We start from the raw sequence: 21192 nt of genomic DNA on the forward strand, positions 1-21192 counted from the left end.
AGCTCTTAACGAAAAATGGTGATAATTTTTCCATTTCTGAGAATCTTTTTGATGATATTTTGAATTTCGTACATATGCCCTTTCAAATTTTTTAATTTTTTTTTAAATATGCTTATATCTTGGAAGTTTATAATTTTATTACAAAATGTTCTGTTTTATGAATATTTATATACAGTAAGTCCTCTATTTACGTTGTACCGATTTACGTTGTTTCAGATTAACGTCGCTAATGTTTGAGTACTCATGTTTCAATTTAAGTTGTCGCCGATTCACATTAACGTCGTTTACAATGACCGTAAATCTTTATTTTAACCAAAAAACTGTATATAATTCGTTTATAATTCTTTGTTTCCTTCGGTAGTTAATTTATGCTTTGTAGCGTAAGCTACACTTTCACCGCTTTATCTTATCATACATCATGAGGGACGCTTCCTGCTCTCCGCTGCTCTCCGCGCGGTGATGCCATACTACCAGCCCGCCCGCTCGGCCACCCACGTATCTCGCACGTAGAAGTGTTATCTACTTCCCGCAACGACACAGCATTTTCTCCTACCCCTTTTCGTCCAACTCCTTGGCACTTCAGTAGAGGTGTAAAAGTAACTAAAAAAAGTGTACCCGTATGTATTCGTTACTATAACAATTAGTACTCGTTACTTTCGTATCGTTACTCGTTACTTCTGATACCGCATAACATTCTATGTTATGTAACAGCAACGAATCGAGTCGTATTTCGTACGCGTACAGTATGACGTCGCGTAAATAATAATAAATCGAATATAAACAATTAAAAGTATTTGATAATTAACAGCTTTTGTTAACCAAGAAACAATTAAATCTCATTAGAGCAGCTTTATTATAATATCTCTTTTAAGATAAGAACAAAAAACGTGAAAATACGCGATAATAAAAAACAAAAACATACATATTTATAATTTGTAAAAAATACTTTCTTACGTTGTTTCTGTTCAAATCTAAAACTTTGTCTACACACACAATACCTTTAATAAACAGTAAAAAACTTGGATGGCGAATTTCCAAATTATACTTTTCTTAATAAACAAACATCGTTTTTTTTTAACGAATAAGCGTGCGCATGCGTAAAACATACGAAAAATGCGAGTAACGAAATGCATTCGTGTGTAACGTTTAGTTACTCGATACTAGATGCCGCACCCGTTACTCAGTAACGAATACATACGGTTTGCTACAGCTCTACACTTCAGTCGCTATGATATCATTGAATTGGCCGGAGTTTTAAACGTGCCGTTGTTAACTTTATCGTGATTAAATGCGTTTGTAGTAGGCCTACAGTATCAGCTCACTGCAATTTATGATTTTTTCTTCATAAGATGTCTTCCAAACGACTATATATCTGTTTTTATATTTCAATCAATTAAGGTAATAAAGCAGATGGTTAAATAACCATTCTATAAAGCTGAGAAGTACTAGTTGGACTTGTTTCCCAAGCTGTGGGTTGTAATTTGCTGATAAAATTGCCCGTTGTCACGTCTGTGTGCCAGCGCTTCCGGCCGACCTTGGGCCGTGGTCGGCCGGTGGCATGAAACATGGCTCATTTTGCGTCGTTTCTATTTACGTCGCGGTTTTCAGGAACGTAACTCCGACGTAAACCGAGGACTTACTGTATATGTTTGGATGCTTTCATGATGCAACTGCTGTAAAGGCCGTGCTTGTTTTTATTGAAGGAACTGACAAGAATTGACAGTGTAATCGTGTACCATCTTTTCTCTCTTGGGGAAGGGTAGGGGTAAAAAAATAAACATTAGACGGGGAAGGGAAACAGGTGTAACAAATAGTATTTTTTGTTTTGTTAGATAGTGCTGGGGAGAGCAAAAGGGCCATAAAATATGGAGAGGAGATAGACGAAGGACGGTGGATTATCATTGCAGTGTTCCTTACGCGTCAATAAGCTGAGACACTGGAGACTGATACATGGTGAGACTATTCTGCGAGTAAATACAGTAAATAATAATAGTGTGAGAGCAAAGACTCGTGTTCGATCTCGTGGAAAGAGTCCTGTTGGACAGAAATCACAAGGAATAAAGGTCTTTTTTTCATTACTGTAAAGTGACTTGTTATTGGCCACAATTGTAAAGGTCTCTGTGATTGGCCTATTGCTACAACTTCTTCCAACGGAAAGGAGAACTCGTCATTCGCCATTTTCAGTTCATCGCTTGGATGTCGACACAGTTGGTCTCATTTTGGGTGGTGGTTTGAATATAATATATAAATGTGCGCGTCTGTGCAACACTGCTAGACTTCAGGCCTGTGCGTACCCTTGTGACGTCATCAACAGTAGGCCATCCTTCCCCCGCCGAGGCGACCTTCAGGCGGCAGTGCTGGCTGTTACAGGAGCTCGGTTAACTTGCACAGAAGGATTTTAGGTTTTTGTATCAAGCAATTTCTTTTTGCAGAGTAAAAAATTAACAAAAAATTTTATCTAGAAAGTCTCACAGTTTCTATAAAAACAATTACGACATGAAGCACTGTACAATAAGTTAATTTTTTAAAAACCCAAATAACTTCCTTTTGATTTTAGTTTTTTTTAATAACTACATTTTAACCTAACATTGTATAAAGAATTTATTTAGGCAAAGAGTTTTCTGTTGTGAAAATAAATTGTATGATACTAAAATAACAGAAGTACAAATTCGAATTTTTACGTACCCATATATTCTTATATCTAAGTATCAACACACAAATAATTAGATTTATTGGCACTATGAATAAAAAGGTTTTGAATTACGGTTCTTTGATAATTTAGTAATTCAATAAAAACAATGCTATTTTTAAAAATCAATGACTCCATTTAATACATATTTAAACTAGTGGAACGGTCAAATAAATTAAAAAAAAATACCTAGCCAGGAAGTTAAAAAATCTTACATTGTAATGATTTATTCTTGTTTTATAACAATCTGAAATCATATCCTTCGAACTGTTTAAGGTAATTCACAATCATTCTGACAATCTTATCAAAGTAGCACATATCAAAGTAGCTAGCAATGTCCAGAAAAAAGTTATTATTAACATTAAAGTGATCTGCATTCTAATTTACCATTGAAAGTGACTCAAGTATTTATTTACAAAATTTTTAAAAGTCATTTCATATTACATATAGCCACTTTTACCGCCATAATTTTCAACATCAAAATTACATCATACACACAACAAAAACCAGATTTTAAAATAATATACATAAAAATGTTTTAATCTTCCCCATTGTAAGAATAATTAAAAGAACTAATGCAATTTCAGACTTACAAAAATACGTTACTTTGAGTCCTTAAAATGTAATAAAATAATAAAGATATTAAATCTTGGGTTTAAATCCCTGTAACACCTAAATATGATTTTAATAGTTTCCATTGAACTATTAGAAAACAAAATGTATACACTAATATATCAACTGTATGGCAAGTGCGTTTATTCGATAAACAATATTAATGATGATTTGATATAAAGTCCAAAAAGTGTCATGGCTATTTTTCATGTATTCATAACACAAGGAAAACATTATGCAAACACTTTTTCTAAGCTATCGTATCCCCTGACACAATTTAAGAAATACAAATAATTTGGATGACATTTCATATTTAAAATAAATGTCTAATAGGGGTTACCGTATTTGATATTTTCTGAAATTTTTTTGATAAACAAAATAATATTTAATAAGTTTTAAAAGAGGTAAGCAATAACTCACAATATGTGCACGTCTTCAAGAAGGAATAGGTTAGTGCAAAAAATATTATATCTTTAATAGTTGTTGACCAACACAGCAACTTAATTCTGCATTAAATGACCCCGTTCGCAAATATTATGAACTAACTGTAGGATAAAACACATTTTTTCTTCAAAAAACTTAAATTGATATTTCCCCAAATGACTGTAAACATATTTCAAACTTATACATACCGTAATCGCTCGCGTAATGTCCGCAGTAATTTGACCACATTTTTGGCCAAAAAAATGGGGTGCGGACATTATGCGAGGAAAAACAAAAATACAAAAATTTGTGTTCTATTCAATTCGTGCGTCTTTGTTCTAATGAGGAAGGGCGGGGTAGTAGTGATGGGTCGTTCGTTAACGATTCGTTCAAAAAGAACGAATCTTTGAGAGAACGAAATCTTGCGATTCGTTCGCGATGTAAAGAACCGGCTCTTTGAGAGCCGGTACCTTGAAAGATTCGGAAGAACGAAAACGCGGAGAGAATGAGAGAACGAGAGAATGAGATGAGAGAACCGGTCACGCGCCCGGTCTGATTCGTTCGTAAAATGATTCATGACGTCAGGAGTCTGAAGAATTAGTAATCACAGCGTGCGCATGTTCACAAGAGCAAACGATAACTGATGAAATAAAATAGGGTAACATGAAAAGTATCTATACCTGAAAATGTCAACTGTTAAGTAGTGGTTTAATATTGCTTTTTCACATTCACATACACAAATTTGGAAATAAAAAACTAAAAAAACAAAAAAAAACCGTATGAATTAAAAAATAACAGGGAAAGTAACTACAAATGTTCACACTTACCATTTTTGGGTTAATTAATGTACTTCATTTGTTTCTCTTCATACTGAATTGCAGTAGTATTAAATTTTTGTCTTTTTTCTCTAAATGTGTTGGTCTACATGTAAACACTTTACTGTCACTAGAGTGTAAATAGCATATATATTAATATTTGTAACTTAAAAAGTAATAAAATATAAATAATCTTGTTTCATATATGCAACTGTGATTCACTGGCTACGGAAAGCAATGTTCAAATTCAAATACAAAAACACGTACGTAATACTCTAAAGGATGAACGAGTTACGACACCTGATAAAAGAGCCAGATCCCATACACAGAAAAGAACGAATTGACCGAGATGAACGAATCGTTCTGAACGAATCATCTCACGGTACTGATCCAAAAGAACCGATTCGGTCAAAAGATCCGTTCTGCCCATCACTACGGGGTAGGCAGTGACGCGGCAAGAGGAAGAGAGAGGCAACGACTCCGCAGGGGGGAGAGGCTGCTATGACAGGGGGGGAGAGAGGCAGAGGCGTGGCTTAAGGGGCCTCCCTATTAGCTTCAGAAGTTAGCGGAACACTATGTTTTTAAAATAATGATGGGACTTTATTAATCGACACTACGAATCTGAAAATTTTTCACCCACGAGAAGATAATACACAAATTGTCTGTATACTTTTACATTTTTGTTTTTTTCTATCAAAATATGAAATAAAAAATCACCAACTTGTCCAACTTTAGGGCCATTTTATACTGCTTAGGAGAATGACAGAAAAAAAGTACAAGTCTAGAAAAAAAGATAATTTTTTTCTGAAGAAATTCATGTATTTAAAACATATAGTCATCGCTTTGAATTCCGAGATATCTTTTCCACAATTTCCGCAAATCCTGAAAGTTTTCCACCGTCTCGTGCTGCCGCTCGGCGAAGCCAGCTCGCAGGCCACAGCTCAGGTAGCGTGGTGGAGGAACCCGTTCCCGGAGGGGAGTCAGGCTACCTGTGTGTGCGTGCGTGCGTGAGAGGGAGACAACCCACAACCGGCACCGGTAAAAGATAATCCCGTGACCGAAATAAATTCTCAGAATTGCTTTTAGTGTGCCTCGCCACAGTACCATGTGCTCGACTTACTCTGTGTGTATATTCGTGTATCTCTAAAACATCGCTTTTGTTTAAACTACAAATACCCTAAAGCTTACCATACTAGATCATGTATTACGAAATAAAGTATTGAAACTATCAATCAACACATTGAAAGTTGTCCTACAAACTATTTATTGGTGGCTTTACAGTCTCGCTAGCTAATTCGACAAAATTTATATTTAATTTTTAACATGAAAATACACTTCATTGTTTTTCCTTTTATTTTTAATAAAAATTCAAGAAACAATTATTATACTACCCAATATTTTTTAAAATTATTTTAGTTTTCCAAAATGATTTTACACATCTTACAACGCCGGGGAAAAATTTTATACTGGTATTAACCAAATGGTTAACTATTTACAAAAGTTTTGATACTTAAAAATGTAGGTTTCATATAAAATGTATCTTAAATTAAAAGAAAAATCGTATTTTGAAAACTAAATGTCATTTTGCTATGCTTTTTGGTTAGATAGATATCTGATTGTCTGCACTGTTTTAAAAATGTTCATGGAATGATAAAAAAAAAAAAACTAGGGAAGTTCTATATTAAATAAGCTAGTCAGAATTATGTAAATGTTCCTCCTGGCGCAGGAATCACGAGGAGGATTGGAGATGAGGTCAGTGACCGATCGCTCACATATGTAGTTATGGATGGTACGTTATTAATTACAAAATTTAAAAACCATTTTGAAGTTAAAAAGTATAATTAGTGGCAATGTTTAATAAAGATGACGTAAATTTTCAGATAAACTTATTTTTACAGCTCAATTAATTAATAAGGGCAGGAAATAAATTTTTTACAGCAATTATACAAAATTATTAAAAAAATTTAAACCACAGTTAATTTATCCAAAAACCAAAATTAAGTAAATATTGCCCACACATTACAACATCCACGAAAGAACCTTGCAAATTATTTTTGTTAGATGCATTATTTTGCATTCAAGTTCTTTATTTTTTTATACTTCACCTACTTATAATTGTTACATATTTGGCACATGGTCCGTCACGCCCAATTAAAGGGCCTGAATAAGTAGAACGCGTTTCTGATCAAATTGCGCGCCTGTTTCTTTACCTGCAACCCGGAGCGGTGTGAAATAAATTATTGTACATTCGTGACGTTGGCAATCAACTTAAATATTTATGAGTTAAAACCAAACATAACTATAACGGATAATCAAAGAAATTTTGAAATTTTGAAAGTTTGTTCTGTTTTTATATAGTACACAAAGCAGTTAAACCATAAATTATTTGTTGTTGAAAAAAAATAATCCTTAACCTTTCATGCTTTTTTTCATTTATTTTTATTACCAGATATTTCCGTTTAAGTAATACATGTAAACATATGTCGTGTTTAGCGCAAACGTGTACGAATGAATCCACATCGAGCTGCCAAAGAATACCTATCGATGTCGGCAACATACACAACACACAATATACAAACCAACGTTTACAAGTGTATTCATACGTAAGTATAAAACTGGCGGCGGGCCATGATGCAGTTGGTTCTTCGCGTACAGTCCACTGACGGGATAAGAAGCGTCAAAGATCTTATATGGCTATTCTGTAAACTTGTATGTCATTTCACTGCCTGCTTTAGACAAACAACATCCATTACTTTTTAGCTTTGGCTTGAAAAAAATTACTCCGGCCGGCTTTCTTATATGACTTATTTCAGCTCCTCGTGCGACCAGTGTGTATACCTAATTTGTCCGCGGCCTTATCTTTGGGTGAAAGTTATTTGTAAGGGAAGTTGTATCGGCAATGTTCATCATGTATTACATAACAATTCGACTTAGATACGCACATGTGTTTTTAAAATATATGTTTAATAACTTGCAATACAAAGTATGTGTTGAATTTCATGTATTGAATTTTTTTTTACATTATGTACGAACATAATAATCACAATATTTCATGAGAAATTTTTAAAACATTTTACAAAGTAATCTCTAATTTCTTCCACACCTCATGGTTAACCTTACTATTTTATTTCATGTTTCAGTTGATTTAAACTGTTTGGAATCATAATATGACGGACAATGAAGAATATTAGTTTCAGTAAATTTTATGAGAGGATTTACTTATTACATTAAATATACCTCAATTTTTACCTCAAAGGAAAATAGTTGCATATCATTAAATGATAAATATTTGTTTCCCATTAATATAGTTTATGAACATAACTTATTGTTATAATACCTACATTAGTTAAATTGTGTTTTTGTAATGCTCTCCTATTTCAGTAAAATTTTTGGGCAAATTGAATAGCATATAGTCGATCTTTAACATAAGCTTTTGGAATACATAAATATAATAAATTATGTTCTCGTGATTTTAACAATTAAATATTTCTTCGCATGAAAAAATTAATTAACTAAAAAATATTTCAGTAATTTATACTTAAGGACTAAAAATTTTTATTTTTATAATATAATAATATTGTATGTATGTATACTTTTCTGAAAAAAGTAGATTCAAGAAAACAAATTTTCTTTTTTTTTAATTTTGTTCTTGAACTTACTTGACAAGCGATATTGAAATTCAACTTTATACTTTCGGTATAGCACTTTTCGATTTATTTTCTCCAAATGGGAATTAAAAGTAAAGAATAAATAACATTTTCTTCTATAATTATTGCAGCCGTATACTGAAAAGTTTAACTTTCCTTTATTTGCATGACGCGGAGCTCCTAACTACACAAAATTTTTGTTATTTATTTTGAACGTTGTATTTATGTTTCCTTACAAACTTAAATGAACCTCTTAACATTTAATTTCATCAAAAGTTATACAATATAAGTATCAAGTTAAAATATTTTTAAGTGTAGTTGTGGCTATTTTGTTGTTGAAAATGACACTCTTAAGTTTGAATGAAAGTGAGATATGATAAAATTATATTTGTAGTTAAAAACAGATAATTCATTTCAAATTCAATCTTTTGTTACATGCATATTTCCAAATAAATCTGACAATATATTAAATTCTATGCATTTGAATCTATTCGTATATTCTGCAGCATTAATTCCTATAAGCAAATACTTATTACGTACAATGTACTTTTAGTCCTGTCGTATAGTTATGCAAAAAATTTTATCAAAAGTATTGTTTCTTCTATGCGGTTATGGTTTAAAAAGAAAAAAAAAGTAATTTAATTTATTTTTAAATTCGGTTGTCAGTAAGAACACGTATTTAGTGTAATACGACATATATTATTCTGTTTATTAAAACATTACTATCGATAACTCCATTTTAGATTTATCTGTCTATGTTATATTTCAAATTGATTCTTTTTCTTCGGCTTATGACAGCAGCAAATTTTGTTTTATCGCATATGTAATGTTTTTATGTTTTGCATATTATAATTAATGAGTTAGTATTGTTGGCGGGTGAGGCTTTTTCACAAATGGACGCGTTCTTGGCGGCTAGCAGGTAGGACGCGTGTATTACGCAGGCTGGATAGGGAAGTACGACTGCGGGCGAGCTCCATGCTGCGACAAACAGAAACGAACATTTTAGATGATTAGTACACAAAATAAAAACCCACCATTGATTGGTTATAAAAAAAATTAATTTCTCCTTATAAGTTTCTCTGAGACATACATTTAACAAAGAATTTTTTACGCTTGCAAATAAATACACCAAGAGCAGATACAACAGAAATGGAAACTCCCGACTCTAATAAATGGAACAAAGAGCTCTGGCAGTAATGGATGTAAGAGGCATTGTGGAAATACACTGAACTTCCATTCAGAAGACCTGGTCTTAAATCCCGGTCTGGCCACCCTGAAGTCAGGTTGCCATGGTTTCCTGTAATCACCTAGGCTAGGCCTTCTCAATTAAATTTACCTTCAGGCCACTTGCATATATTTTACAATTACCTGAGGTTCTGGGAGGACAAAAGTAAAAAAAAAGGCAAAATTTTATATATTTTTACACTGTATAAAAGGATATGTTCATTATATTTTCTCATTAGTAAACAGCTATAAATTGGTACTTGAATTTCGTTAATGACTAAAAATCACTAAATTTTAATAATGATTTTGGAACTACATTCTAAGCACTTACAAATGTGTTTCCAAATGCCTATTTTGATTTCTTACTATTCTCGATATTCTTGTTTCACGAAATATCCGTGAAACGTCAGAATTTTAAAGCGATATGAATATTAAGTTTCACAATAATACTTTTGCCGCAAAATGTATTAGTTTATAGTGGTGGGCAGTGAAATCCATACCTGTTACTTTTTCACCGATATCAAAATTTCACGGGTATACCTGCGACCAGTTTCTACAAGTATCGGTGAAATTGATTACCTACAGTAATACGACCACTAGCTTTAAGTGTCCACATAATCGTTGAATTAAGTTACTGACGTTTTCAGTCTTAGTACAACCTTTTTTTTATGTATATATTTTGAAGTAAAACTGTATGTGGAGTATACGAATTGCATACTTGTAATAATTACAGTAAAAAAAAAATCACCGTTCACCGAATGAAAGACTAGCAGAATATCACGGAAGATAATGAATTCTCATAAATGTTTTAAAATTAATAGGTTTGTTTGACTCGAGGTCTCTCGTGCTCCTCGGGAGTTGAAAGAGTTGGGAGCAAGTTGACCTGAGGGCAAAAAGAGTCGGTAACTTTTAATACACGAAGAAAACGCTATTTGTTGTTAAACAATGATGGCGGAAAATATAGCAGACATCGTTAGAAATTTGTTTGGAAATGAAGATTCATATGAAGATGAAGTTGTTATTGATTTACCATGTATTGGACTACAAATTATGAGAGAGCTTGATGAAGGTAAAAATATATAAAAATTGCTTTTTGACTTTAAACCGCTTGTGGTATGCATAAGCTAACCTGTACTAGGAAACGATTGCAAATCTTGTGATTTTTAAATAAAGGACGCCAAATAAGTTATATTAAAATGTATTTCCGCTTCAATGTCGTCATCTAATTAAAATATTACCGTCATCACCAAATGTAGCTTGATAACATATTGACTCCATCGTCAAAGTCGCGCCAAAACAACCAGCAGACGACTTGCCCTCGCAACTCTTCCTCGAGAGGAGGAGCATCGAGAGTATGACCTGAGTGACCTGAGAGCAACTTGCCCCCGCGAGTAAAACGACCATCCGCCATACTGTTTCCGGAAAAGGGCGCCCCGAGAGTTGACAGGTCAAAAAGAGACCTCGAGTCAAACAAACCTAATATGTGTTTGTTATATTATTGAACTGAAAGGACAGGGATATAAATATGGAATCAATATTATTAAAAAAAATTAAAATAATAATTATGTAGTGTTTTTCAATTTTAACTCGAAATAAACTCAAAACAAAATGAAAGGTTTCTGTGAAAAACATTGCATGTATTTAATTTCATCATTCACCGAGAGGCAGTGATTACACTTATCCCCTTTATTTCACCATTTTTCGGTGCGAGGAAGCAGTTTACGATTACGAGCATTACTAGAGAGATATTTCACCATTCACAGTTTAATTTCACTGGAACCGATTTCACTGATACTCAAAAGAAACAGGTAAGCCCACCACAACCAAAACATCGTAAGCCATCTTTATTATGAGATGCGCCATAGATAAGTTGAAGAAAAATAAAATACCAAACACTCGGCCTGAAAACGGCAACCATTTATCAGCGTTCCTAGCGGGATGTGGACGAAGTTAGCCGTTTGGCCATATTCGTTTCCATTGTTGTATTGCTTGTAAATAATAACAGAGAGGTTATGGGATTTTAACGTCGCCATACGCCGGTCAGGTGAAATGACCAAATGAGGTTTGAAAAGATCGTACGTTCCATGTAAATAGTGAAATGTGAACGAAAATAGGTAGTTGCAGTTTGTTTTGTTTGAAGTTTACTTGTTTTACTTTATACTTCACAATGTCTAAGGTGGTATCAGTGTTTGAACGAACTAAAGAATACGAGCATGAAGTGCCATCACCCGACCTCTGTGAAAGGCCAGGGGGGTACCTGACGGGTGCTACGGGCGTCGCGATGCTCTTGTTGTCCGTGATGTAGGGGGGGGGGGGGGGCCAGGCCAGCGGGCTGCTAGGCCGTTGGTGTTGGGTCGTTGGGAACTCTGACCCCGCGTGCCCCGCCAGGTACATGACTTGAATCTACCCTGAATGGCTCTCCGTTGACTGTGAAGGTCGCTCAGCCTTGTGGAGGACGGGAGACTACGGAAAATTAGTGTACTGGAGTTGGTGAGAATTACCTTTAATTTAGTCCCGCTACAAAACACTCTCACCAACACTTGGCGACGTCTAGCCGTTACACAATTAACAAAAAAAAAAAAAAAAAAACATAACACTACGCGACACTAATGGTTACCGCGGCAGTCTCGCGGGGCGTGGGTCGATGCTCGCTGGAGACGGCCAGCGCCGAAAGTTAACGGGTGCAGCTCTATGAGCGGGCTCCTAAATTCGGCGAAACACTTACGTGTGTGCAGCCGGCAGGCATATGCACGGCATCCTTAAGTAAAAACACTTTCGCTGGAGTCGGCCAGTACCGTATGTTCTGTGATACGATACGTAGCGCGGTATCACACTGAAGACGGTCGGGATAGGCCCGGCTCCGCAAAATACGCGCCGAGTCGACGTGGGCAGCGGTGAATTAACAAAAAATTTTAAATTTAAATATTTAGTACAGAATAAAAATAATCAATGAAAGAAACTTGGATGCTGCCCACATACACACACGTCTTTTCCCGGCACGGAGTGGTTGGAGACTGCCGAACATGGCCGCCTCGCAAGGAAGAGAAACTTTCTCTTCTTTGTGAGTCGGCGTCAAAAAACTTATATTAATTGAATTTACTCTATTACCAGTTAAAACATGTTCCAGGTGCCCAATTAAAATGTAGCACCTGGTAATTGGGTGCTTAAGGCTTAACAATGGTTTTAATGTATTTAATTATTTAAATTGTGACATCAAGTTGGCGAATGTAAATTTACTAACATATTATCCCACTGTGAATTGTTTTAGAGGGATTTCTCCTATTCTGACTTGATCATAGTCACGGGCATTTAAATTAAGGCCAGTGGCCGCGGTGACTGTTAATGAGGTTTGTTGTCTGCTCCGTGCGTGGTGTACTCGCCCGGAGTGGCTACGACGCACTTATTACATGTCGGGTAATTAGTAATTTCGTACTAATGGTTTTCCCTTAATTGAATTATGGGTTCGAGCCTCCGGGGTTCCGTACCTTTAAATTTCGTTATGTTTATTGGGGTCATGTCCGAGGCGCTCGCCTGACTCAATCCGGCTGGGCAAGGGGCACGCTCCGAAAACGGGATACGGTACCGGCGGTGCGGAGCACGGGCTTAACGGCCATGGTCGGTACGCCATCAAACGCACCCCCCCCCCCTCAGTGGAAGCCAGTCTCTGCACTGTGTTCCCGCTCCCGCAGTACGACGACCTTCTAGCACAGCCGGCACCCTTCGACACGCGATCCCATGGCGCGTGGCGCCTTAGCGCCAGTGGCGCATGAGGTGCTGGCGCAGGCGGACGCCGCCTCGGTCGCTGCGTGGGCAGCTGGGCCGGAAGGCGGCGCCGTGGTGTTTGGCAGGGGAGGCAGTACTACGAGCCCGCCCAAGACGTACTCGGCCAGGCGGGCCGGTGGCCGACGCTCCCATCGGGGGCGCTCTCGTGGGCCAACTTCCTCCGTGCTCGTCGAGCCTTGCCGTCCGTAGGGCTGGCGTTCCCGCTCGGGTATCAGCGCCGGGCTGGGTGAGCTCCGCCCCGGGGTGGTGTTCAGGACGTACTCCTGCAGCCTCGCTTGTCTGCGTCATGTCCGACAGGGACGACAGCCCCCTCTTCGCGCGGTTGTGTGACGGTGACGTGGAAAGTTGCATCGGCAAGGGAGGCCGCGTGCCCCCAACCACTTCTAGTCGGGCTCGGGGGCGATTCCTCTTCGTCCTCATCTGGTTCGGATATGATGGGTTCGGGGTCAGGGGTCCCTTTGGCGGGGTTTTCGGAGTCATCCCCCGCGACTTCTGTCACCCGGCACCGGGCATGGCGGGGCCGGCCCCTTCTCTGCCGGCGCGGCGTGGTGTGAGTCTCCGTAGGTTCCTCATGCCACGGGGGCGGCTCGCTCTCGGGGGCCTCCCCTCGTGGCGCGGTTTCTGCTGGGCAGGGTGCCTCGCCGGGGTCGTGGGGTGCGTCCGCGTCCAGTTTCCCGTCGGTTAGGTACTCGGGCTCGTCTGGAGCTGTGTCCTCGGCTTCCTCTCGCTGTTGCTCCAGTCCTCCAGGAGGGAGTGCATGTCTGCTCCGTCTGCCGTGTCCCCATGTTCGGGTTCGGTCGGGAGTGGTTCCCCGGGGGTCGCCGCCACTCGCAGGTGGTCCCGGTGGATCTTCTGCACGCGGCGGCCGCCCAAGTCCACCATGTAGGACGTCGCCCCCAGGAGCCGCGTCTCAGCGGGGAGCGAGTCCGGCGCAGTAATTGCGCGGCGCTGCCGACAGGGGGTACGCTCGGGCGTACACCCGACCGCCGGCCCGCAGTTGTGCCGGGGGTCACGCTGTCTGCGGCGTGATTTCCTGACTGTAGCGGGCTTGTCTTACGCGTGCCGCGTCGTGCTCCTGTATTCGTCGCTCGTCGCGCTCTTCCGGTTGCTCTCCTGGGTGCAGTACGCCGTGTGTTGCCAGCTCGCCGGGCAGTGGCAGGTTACGCCCCTGGATCATCTCGGCGGAGGTTATCCCAGTGGCCGTGTTCACGCGCCGCCGGACGCAGAACAGTGCGTCGGCGACGTGGCGGTCCCACTGGGTGTGGTCCTCCCCTAGGCGCAGCCGCAGTTGAACTTTCAGATCCTGATTCCTGCGCTCGGTCGGATCTGCCCTGGGGTGGTATGAGGGTGTGGTATGGTGGATGATGTGTGCCTCTTGGCACCACCCTCTCCACTGGGCCCCCAGGAACTGGCTGCCGTTGTCCGTCAAGACGGACTCCAGTTAGCCGAACCGAGTGAGGAACTCGCGCGTCAGGACTTCGATGATGATGGCCGCCCGTGCGTTGCCACAGGGGTAGACTTCTGTCCAGCGGGTGAACATGTCGGTCACGACCACTAGGAAGCGTTTACCCCGCGGCGAGCGGGGGTACGGCCCCAATACGTCCAGCGCGAGCGTCTGGAACGGTGTTGACGGATGGCGAGGCTGCTGTTGCTGCGTGCCGTCGCCTCTGCGGGCCTTGGGGCGCTGGCAGATCTCGCACTCCCGGACGTAGACCCGGACATCCCGGTTCACCCCCGGCCAGTGGTAGTACCGGCAGACGGCTCTCCAGGTCTGGCCCGAGCCTGGGTGTCCGGCGAGGTCATGATCGTGGTAGAACTGCAGTGTTGCCTCGCGCGCTTGGGGTGGGACGTAGGACTTCCACTCATCCTCTTCCCCCGGCGGTCTGTTCATGACCCGTTCGTCCCGGAGCTGCCAGGTGGGGTGGTCTCCTCCGCGCGCTGTCTCGCGGCGCCGATCGGCGTTCGGCGAGCCGCGCTGGGCCGTGAGGACGCGCCGCTCTAGGTCGGCCTCATTACTGGGAGTGTCTTTGGTCCATTCTATGCCGAGCGTGAGGCGGGTGCAGGTAGGGTGTCCGTCGGTAGTCGTGCTGGTGTGGGAGGGGGGCAGGATTTCGTACCACTCCTCCTCGTCCAGCACCTCCCGTCTGACGTCTGGCTCGCGCGAGAGCAGGTCGGGGAGCTGATTTCCGCGCCTGGCACGTGCTCGACCGTAAAGTCGAATGAATGTAGGAGCAGCGCCCAGCGGATCAGCTTCCCCTTCCTCCCGTGCATGGTGTGAAGCCAGGTGAGGCAGCGGTTGTCGGTGCGGAGGGTGAAATGCCTGCCCTCCAGGTGTGGACGGTATTTCTTCACGGCCCACACCACCGCCAAGCACTCCTGTTCATTGCTGTGGTACCGCCTCTCCGCCGCGCCGAACTTCGCGCTGGCGTAGTCCACCACCTGCCGTTCTCCGTGGCTGTTCTCCGTGGTCGTTCACCTGGTACAGCACGGTTCCGGTTCCCAGGGCACTTGCGTCCGCCTGGAGGACGAGTGGGCGCTTGGGGTCGATGCGGGCCAGTGTGTGGCACCGGGTGAACGCACTCTTGACGGCCTCGAATGCCGCCTGGGCGGGTGAGCCCCAGTGGTAGCGGACTTGGGATGACAACAGGTCCGTCAGAGGCGCGATGACTTGTGAAAAATTCGGAATATAGTTACGGAGCCAGTTCAGCAGCCCGATGAAGCGCTGCAGTTGCTTCCGGGTGCGTGGGACTTCTGCCATCGCGATCTGCTGGAGGTGACCTAGTTGGGGACGGTTCCCCTCCGCGTTGACCACATGGCCCAGGAAGTCGACCTCGGCGGCTCCGAGATGGTATTTGGCTGGGTTGGCCGTCAGGTGGTTTGTGGCCAACCACTCCATCACGAAGGCCAGATGGCGGCAGTGGTCCTCCCAGGTGTCTGAGTACACTATGACATCGTCCAGGTATGCTAGGGCGAACTGCCCGATGTAGCCCTCCAGCACACGGGTCATCATGCACTGGAAGGTGGACGGGGCGCACTTTAGGCCAAACGGCATGGCTCTGAACTGGAACCTCCGTCCGTCTGGCACCGTGAACGCCGTCTTCTCCCGGTCCCCGCGTCGTATGGGCACTTGCCAGTAACCGGACTTCAGGTCCAAGGTGCTGAAGACCTGGGCCCTTCCCAAGCCGGCTACAGCGGCCTCGACGCTAATCTGGGGGGGGGGGGGGGGGCGCGCCAGCGGTCACGGCATTTAACGGCCGGAAGTCCACACAGAATCGGCTTGTCCCGTCTTTCTTGTTGGCCAGCACAATGCATGCATTGTACCGGCTGTGGGACGGCTCGATGACTCCGTCGTGCAGCATCTCGTCCATCTGCTCCCAGATGATTCGCTGCTCGCGAAACCCGTAGCCGCGAGGCGGGTCGAACACTGGGTCGTCAGTCAGGGTGTGGATGCAATGTTCGGTGACGGTGGTCCGCCTCAAGGTTCCGTCCATGGCAAACACTTCGGGTAGGGGGGCGAGGACCTTGTTTACCTCAGCCTGGTAGGAGGGGGGGACATCGTGGCGCACGTCCGCCAGGGTCAGCACCGCGTCCTGTCGGGGGGGCGCCTGTCCTAGTGCGTACACCACGTACCTCTCGGCTCTTCCCAGGTTGAGGCGGGGGGGTCCTAGCTCCAAGACCGCATCTTGCTGGACCAACCAGGGGAGTCCTAGCACCACCTCCTCACACAAGTCTTGCACGACTACTGCGGACACACTACTATTTAATTCCTGCGTACTCACTACGATCTCAGCATGCCCCAGCACCGCCCGGTGTGTGTGGTGGTAGCCAGGCGCAGCTTGCCGCTGCCCGGACGCAACGTGCCTGCGGGCACGAACGCGGGGCGTACGAACAGCGTACGAGCGCGTCAGTTGGCCGGCCGTTGACCTCCACGGGGATGCGGAACAGGTTGTCCCGCGGGCGGCACAGTGGTCCCAAGGTCGGGACAACTGCCAGGCGCGGGTTTGATGGTCTGTGTGGGGGGAGGGAGCTTTAATCCCGGTCCCCCCGGGGGCCGTTTCCCGACTGGACCAGACTGGTGCGCTGTGGCGGAGGTGGTACCACGTGCGTCTCCTGGCGCGGTGGTGTGGCGGGTCGCGCCGCCCGGAATCCCCGCGGGCACTCGCTGTGCCAGTGGCGTTCGCCACGCGGGCATCCCAAGCGAAACAGGGGGACTTGCTCCCGTGCTCCGGCATCCCACGGTCGCTCTGCTCGCCAAGTTGGAGGCGCCTCGATGGCTCGTAGTCCTCGGTGTTGGTGTGAGGGTGAGTCCCATAGTGCGGTGTTCCGCCGGGCTTCTGGTGGGCTGTCACCCTCTCGGGTGCTCGTGGTCGGGCCGCGCTTGCAGGCTCTCTGGAAGTTGCGTTCTGTCTCGCATGCTTCCTGCACGTACTTCGCTACACCGCCGGTGTGGCAGCGATGCAGAAAGGGCTGCATCTCGTCCCTCACTAAGCCCGTGATGATGGGCAGTGCCCCGGACAGGGGGGTGCCGAACGAGATGCGGTGAAACAATTGGAGTTTAGTGGCGATGAACGCCTCCACTGCCTCGCTGTCCTTCTGCCGATCCCCATAGAATGAGGCGGAACACTCGACGAGGGGCGATCCTGTGTCGAACCGGTGTCGGAACGTGTCCATAAACTCGCCCCATGGCATGGCAATCCGGCCCCACATGCTCCACCAGCTCCGAGCGGTCCCTCGCAGCTGCTCGCTGACCTTCTCTGCCCACTCCGATTGGTGCGTCCGGCACCCGGTCAGGCGCGCCTCGCACTGCGTCAGGAATTCCGGCGAACTCTGGCAGAGTCGCTCTGCGAGGCGGCAGGGCTCGTGCCAGGTCTTCCAGGCCGGGCCACACGCACTTGGCCTCGGTGATGTCCAGCGCGCGCGTCGCGTGGCCAGGGTGCGAGCTCCAGTCGCTGGCGTGGGTGTTTGGGGGGGGGGGGGGCGATGTTGGCCGGGGTGGTACAGCTCGGTAGGGGTGTGTGGTCCACCGGTGGTGTTCGCGCCTGTAATTCCGTCTCAATGCTGTTGTGCCACGGTTCCATGAGCGCTTCGACCTTGATTGCCGGCAAGTTGTAATCCGGTGCGCATTTACATGTCTGTAGAGGGTTCGCTTTCCCTGTCACCAGGTCCCTGCCCTGTGGCCAGTAGCAGACTCGACAGGTGTTCATCTTGAGTCTGTCTGCCATTGCGTCGCGCGGCGCGTCGGTGTTGACAGCTGCTTCGTGCGCGCACGTGGCTCTGTTTACAAACAGACTCCCGGCATATGACGAGGGGTGAGGGGGCTGGCGCGCGCGCTTTTCGGGCCGCTGGCCGAGAGGCGCCCGGACAGCCGCACAAAAGGGAGAGCCGAGACTGGCCACTGCGAAGGGGGGATGCGGATAGCCGTGTAAAGCGGCGGCCGAGAGCGCCCGGACAGCCGCACAAAGCGGAGAGCGCGAGGATGTGAAGGTAGATGGGGGGGGGGGGGGGGTGGTGGTGGTGATGTGCGGGCGAGGATGTTCGCTGAAGGCCCAAAGGGGAGGGGTGGGGGTGAAAGTTGGCGAGGGTCGGCGCGGGCGGTGACGCGCTCTTCCGGGTGGTCCCTTTGTCGCTGCTCCTCTGTGCGCCAAATTCCACTGCGCGCGTCCAAAATGGCCGTCTTTTGTCCCCTTTGTCTGATCTTGCTGCATTTTTCGTGATGTTTGGCTGTAGTTATGCCCAACGCAAGGGCGCCATTTGCCGTCACCCGACCCCTGTGAAAGGCCCGGGGGGTACCTGACGTGTGCTACGGGCGTCGCGATGCTCTTGTTGTCCGGGGGGCCGCCAGGCTAGCAGGCTGCTAGGCCGTTGGTGTAGGGTCGTGGGTACTCTGCCCCCGCGTCACCCGCCAGGTACATGGCTTGAATCTACCCTGAATGGCTCTCCCTTGACTGTGAAGGCCGCTCAGCCGTGTGGAGGACGGGAGACTACGGAAAATTAGTGTACACAAGTTGGTGAGAATTACCTTTAATTTAGTCCCGCTACAAAACACTCTCACCAACACTTGGCGACGTCTAGCCGTTACACAATTAACAAAAAAACAAAAAACATAACACTACGCGACACTAATGGTTACCGCGGCAGTCTCGCGGGGCGTGGGTCGATGCTTGCTGGAGACGGCCAGCGCCGAATATAACGGGTGCAGCTCTATGAGCGGGCTCCTAAATTTGGCGAAACACGTGTGTGCAGCCGGCAGGCATATTTACGGCGTTCTTAAGTAAAAACACTTTCGCTGGAGTCGGCCAGTACCGTATGTTCTGTGATACGATACGTAGCGCGGTATCACACTGAAGACGGTCGGGATAGGCCCGGCTCCGCAAAATACGCGCCGAGTCGACGTGGGCAGCGGTGAATTAACAAAAGGTTTTAAATTAAATATTTAGTACAGAATAAAAATAATCAATGAAAGAAACTTGGATGCTGCCCACGGACACACGTCTGTTCCCGGCGCGGAGTGGTTGGAGACTGCCGAACATGGCCGCCTCGCAAGGAAGAGAAACTTTCTCTTCTTTGTGAGTCGGCGTCAAAAAACTTATATTAATTGAATTTACTCTATTACCAGTTAAAACATGTTCCAGGTGCCCAATTAAAATGTAGCACCTGGTAATTGGGTGCTTAAGGCTTAACAATGGTTTTAATGTATTTAATTATTTAAATTGTGACATCAAGTTGGCGAATGTAAATTTACTAACATATTATCCCACTGTGAATTGTTTTAGAGGGATTTCTCCTATTCTGACTTGATCATAGTCACGGGCATTTAAATTAAGGCCAGTGGCCGCGGTGACTGTTAATGAGGTTTGTTGTCTGCTCCGTGCGTGGTGTACTCGCCCGGAGTGGCTACGACGCACTTATTACATGTCGGGTAATTAGTAATTTCGTACTAATGGCTTTTTCCTTAATTGAATTATGGGTTCGAGCCTCCGGGGTTCCGTACCTTTAAATTTCGTTATGTTTATTGGGGTCACGCCCGAGGCGCTCGCCTGACTCAATCCGGCTGGGCAAGGGGCGCGCTCCGAAAACGGGATACGGTACCGGCGGTGCGGAGCACGGGCTTAACAGCCATGGTCGGTACGACGTCAGAAGGATTCATTGTTTTTAATAAAGAAAAGCAGATAATGATGTGCAAATTTTTGCAATACGGTAGTAGATTGGAAAAGGTAAGATACTTGTGAAAAACATTGCAAACAGCAAGCATATCATTTAGAGAAGAAAAAAAGTCAAACATCACCATCAGGTTGTGGAATCAAAAGGCAAGTGACACTCGAGGATAATATTGTTCTCCATTAACGAGCAAAGGAAATTAATGTCAAATTTGCAAGCGATACGTGCGTGTATTTGTTTCTGCAAAGCTAGATCACCCAGCTGAGGGAATGGTTAAATGAATACATGAAAGGTAGGTAAGTCAAGGAAATTTGTTACGGTTCTAACGTCCTAATAAACATAATTTGATGGGAAAGAGGACGGAAAATGTGTAGTAAAACAAAATTATAGTAAATTTAAAAAAAAAACTTTTGAGCCTGAAATTTTACAGGTACCTACCACACTCATTGCAATAAACTAATTTTCTAGGGAACCCTTCCTTACATGTTTACCAAACTATTTGGCCAAAGTGGCCAATTCTCCTGACAGGAAAAAAATTAATTCTATAAAGTTTTGTGCAGGAACATAGCATAGGCCTATTTATACTCAAAATTTTTAAATACATAAAAAGACTGTAAAATTCTAGACACTACACACTATTTTTGATGTAAAATTTAAGCTTAAGACAGTTTAAATGGTTGATTTACTTTGAAAAAAAAAACTTGACAAAATGTATTCCCTTTGATAAATTTTTAAAATTAATTTAACATTAAATAATATGGGAAAGTATGTATAGTGAAACCTCATAGAAACAGTATCTACCTCAGTGGCGAGGCGTGGGTTGATTGCATGTGTAAGCAAT

At 44.2% G+C, this 21192-nt stretch overlaps 1 protein-coding gene and 1 long non-coding RNA gene across 4 annotated transcripts in view; one reads left to right on the forward strand and one right to left on the reverse strand.

Moving 5' to 3' along the window:
* The window catches only part of LOC134536600 (uncharacterized), a 68416-nt gene that overhangs the window by 28221 nt on the left and 19003 nt on the right, over positions 1 to 21192 (forward strand). The window lies entirely within an intron of this gene.
* The window catches only part of LOC134536598 (uncharacterized), a 121849-nt gene continuing 108826 nt past the window's right edge, over positions 8170 to 21192 (reverse strand). For all 3 annotated transcript variants that reach the window (XM_063376373.1, XM_063376372.1, XM_063376371.1), the window contains one exon: positions 8170 to 9164. In XM_063376373.1, the coding sequence (XP_063232443.1) occupies positions 9019 to 9164 (146 nt within the window). In that variant the 3' untranslated portion in view covers positions 8170 to 9018. The remainder of the gene's footprint in view (positions 9165 to 21192) is intronic.

Source organism: Bacillus rossius, chromosome 11, assembly GCF_032445375.1.
Source record: "Bacillus rossius redtenbacheri isolate Brsri chromosome 11, Brsri_v3, whole genome shotgun sequence".
Classification (NCBI taxonomy): Eukaryota; Metazoa; Arthropoda; class Insecta; order Phasmatodea; family Bacillidae; genus Bacillus; species Bacillus rossius.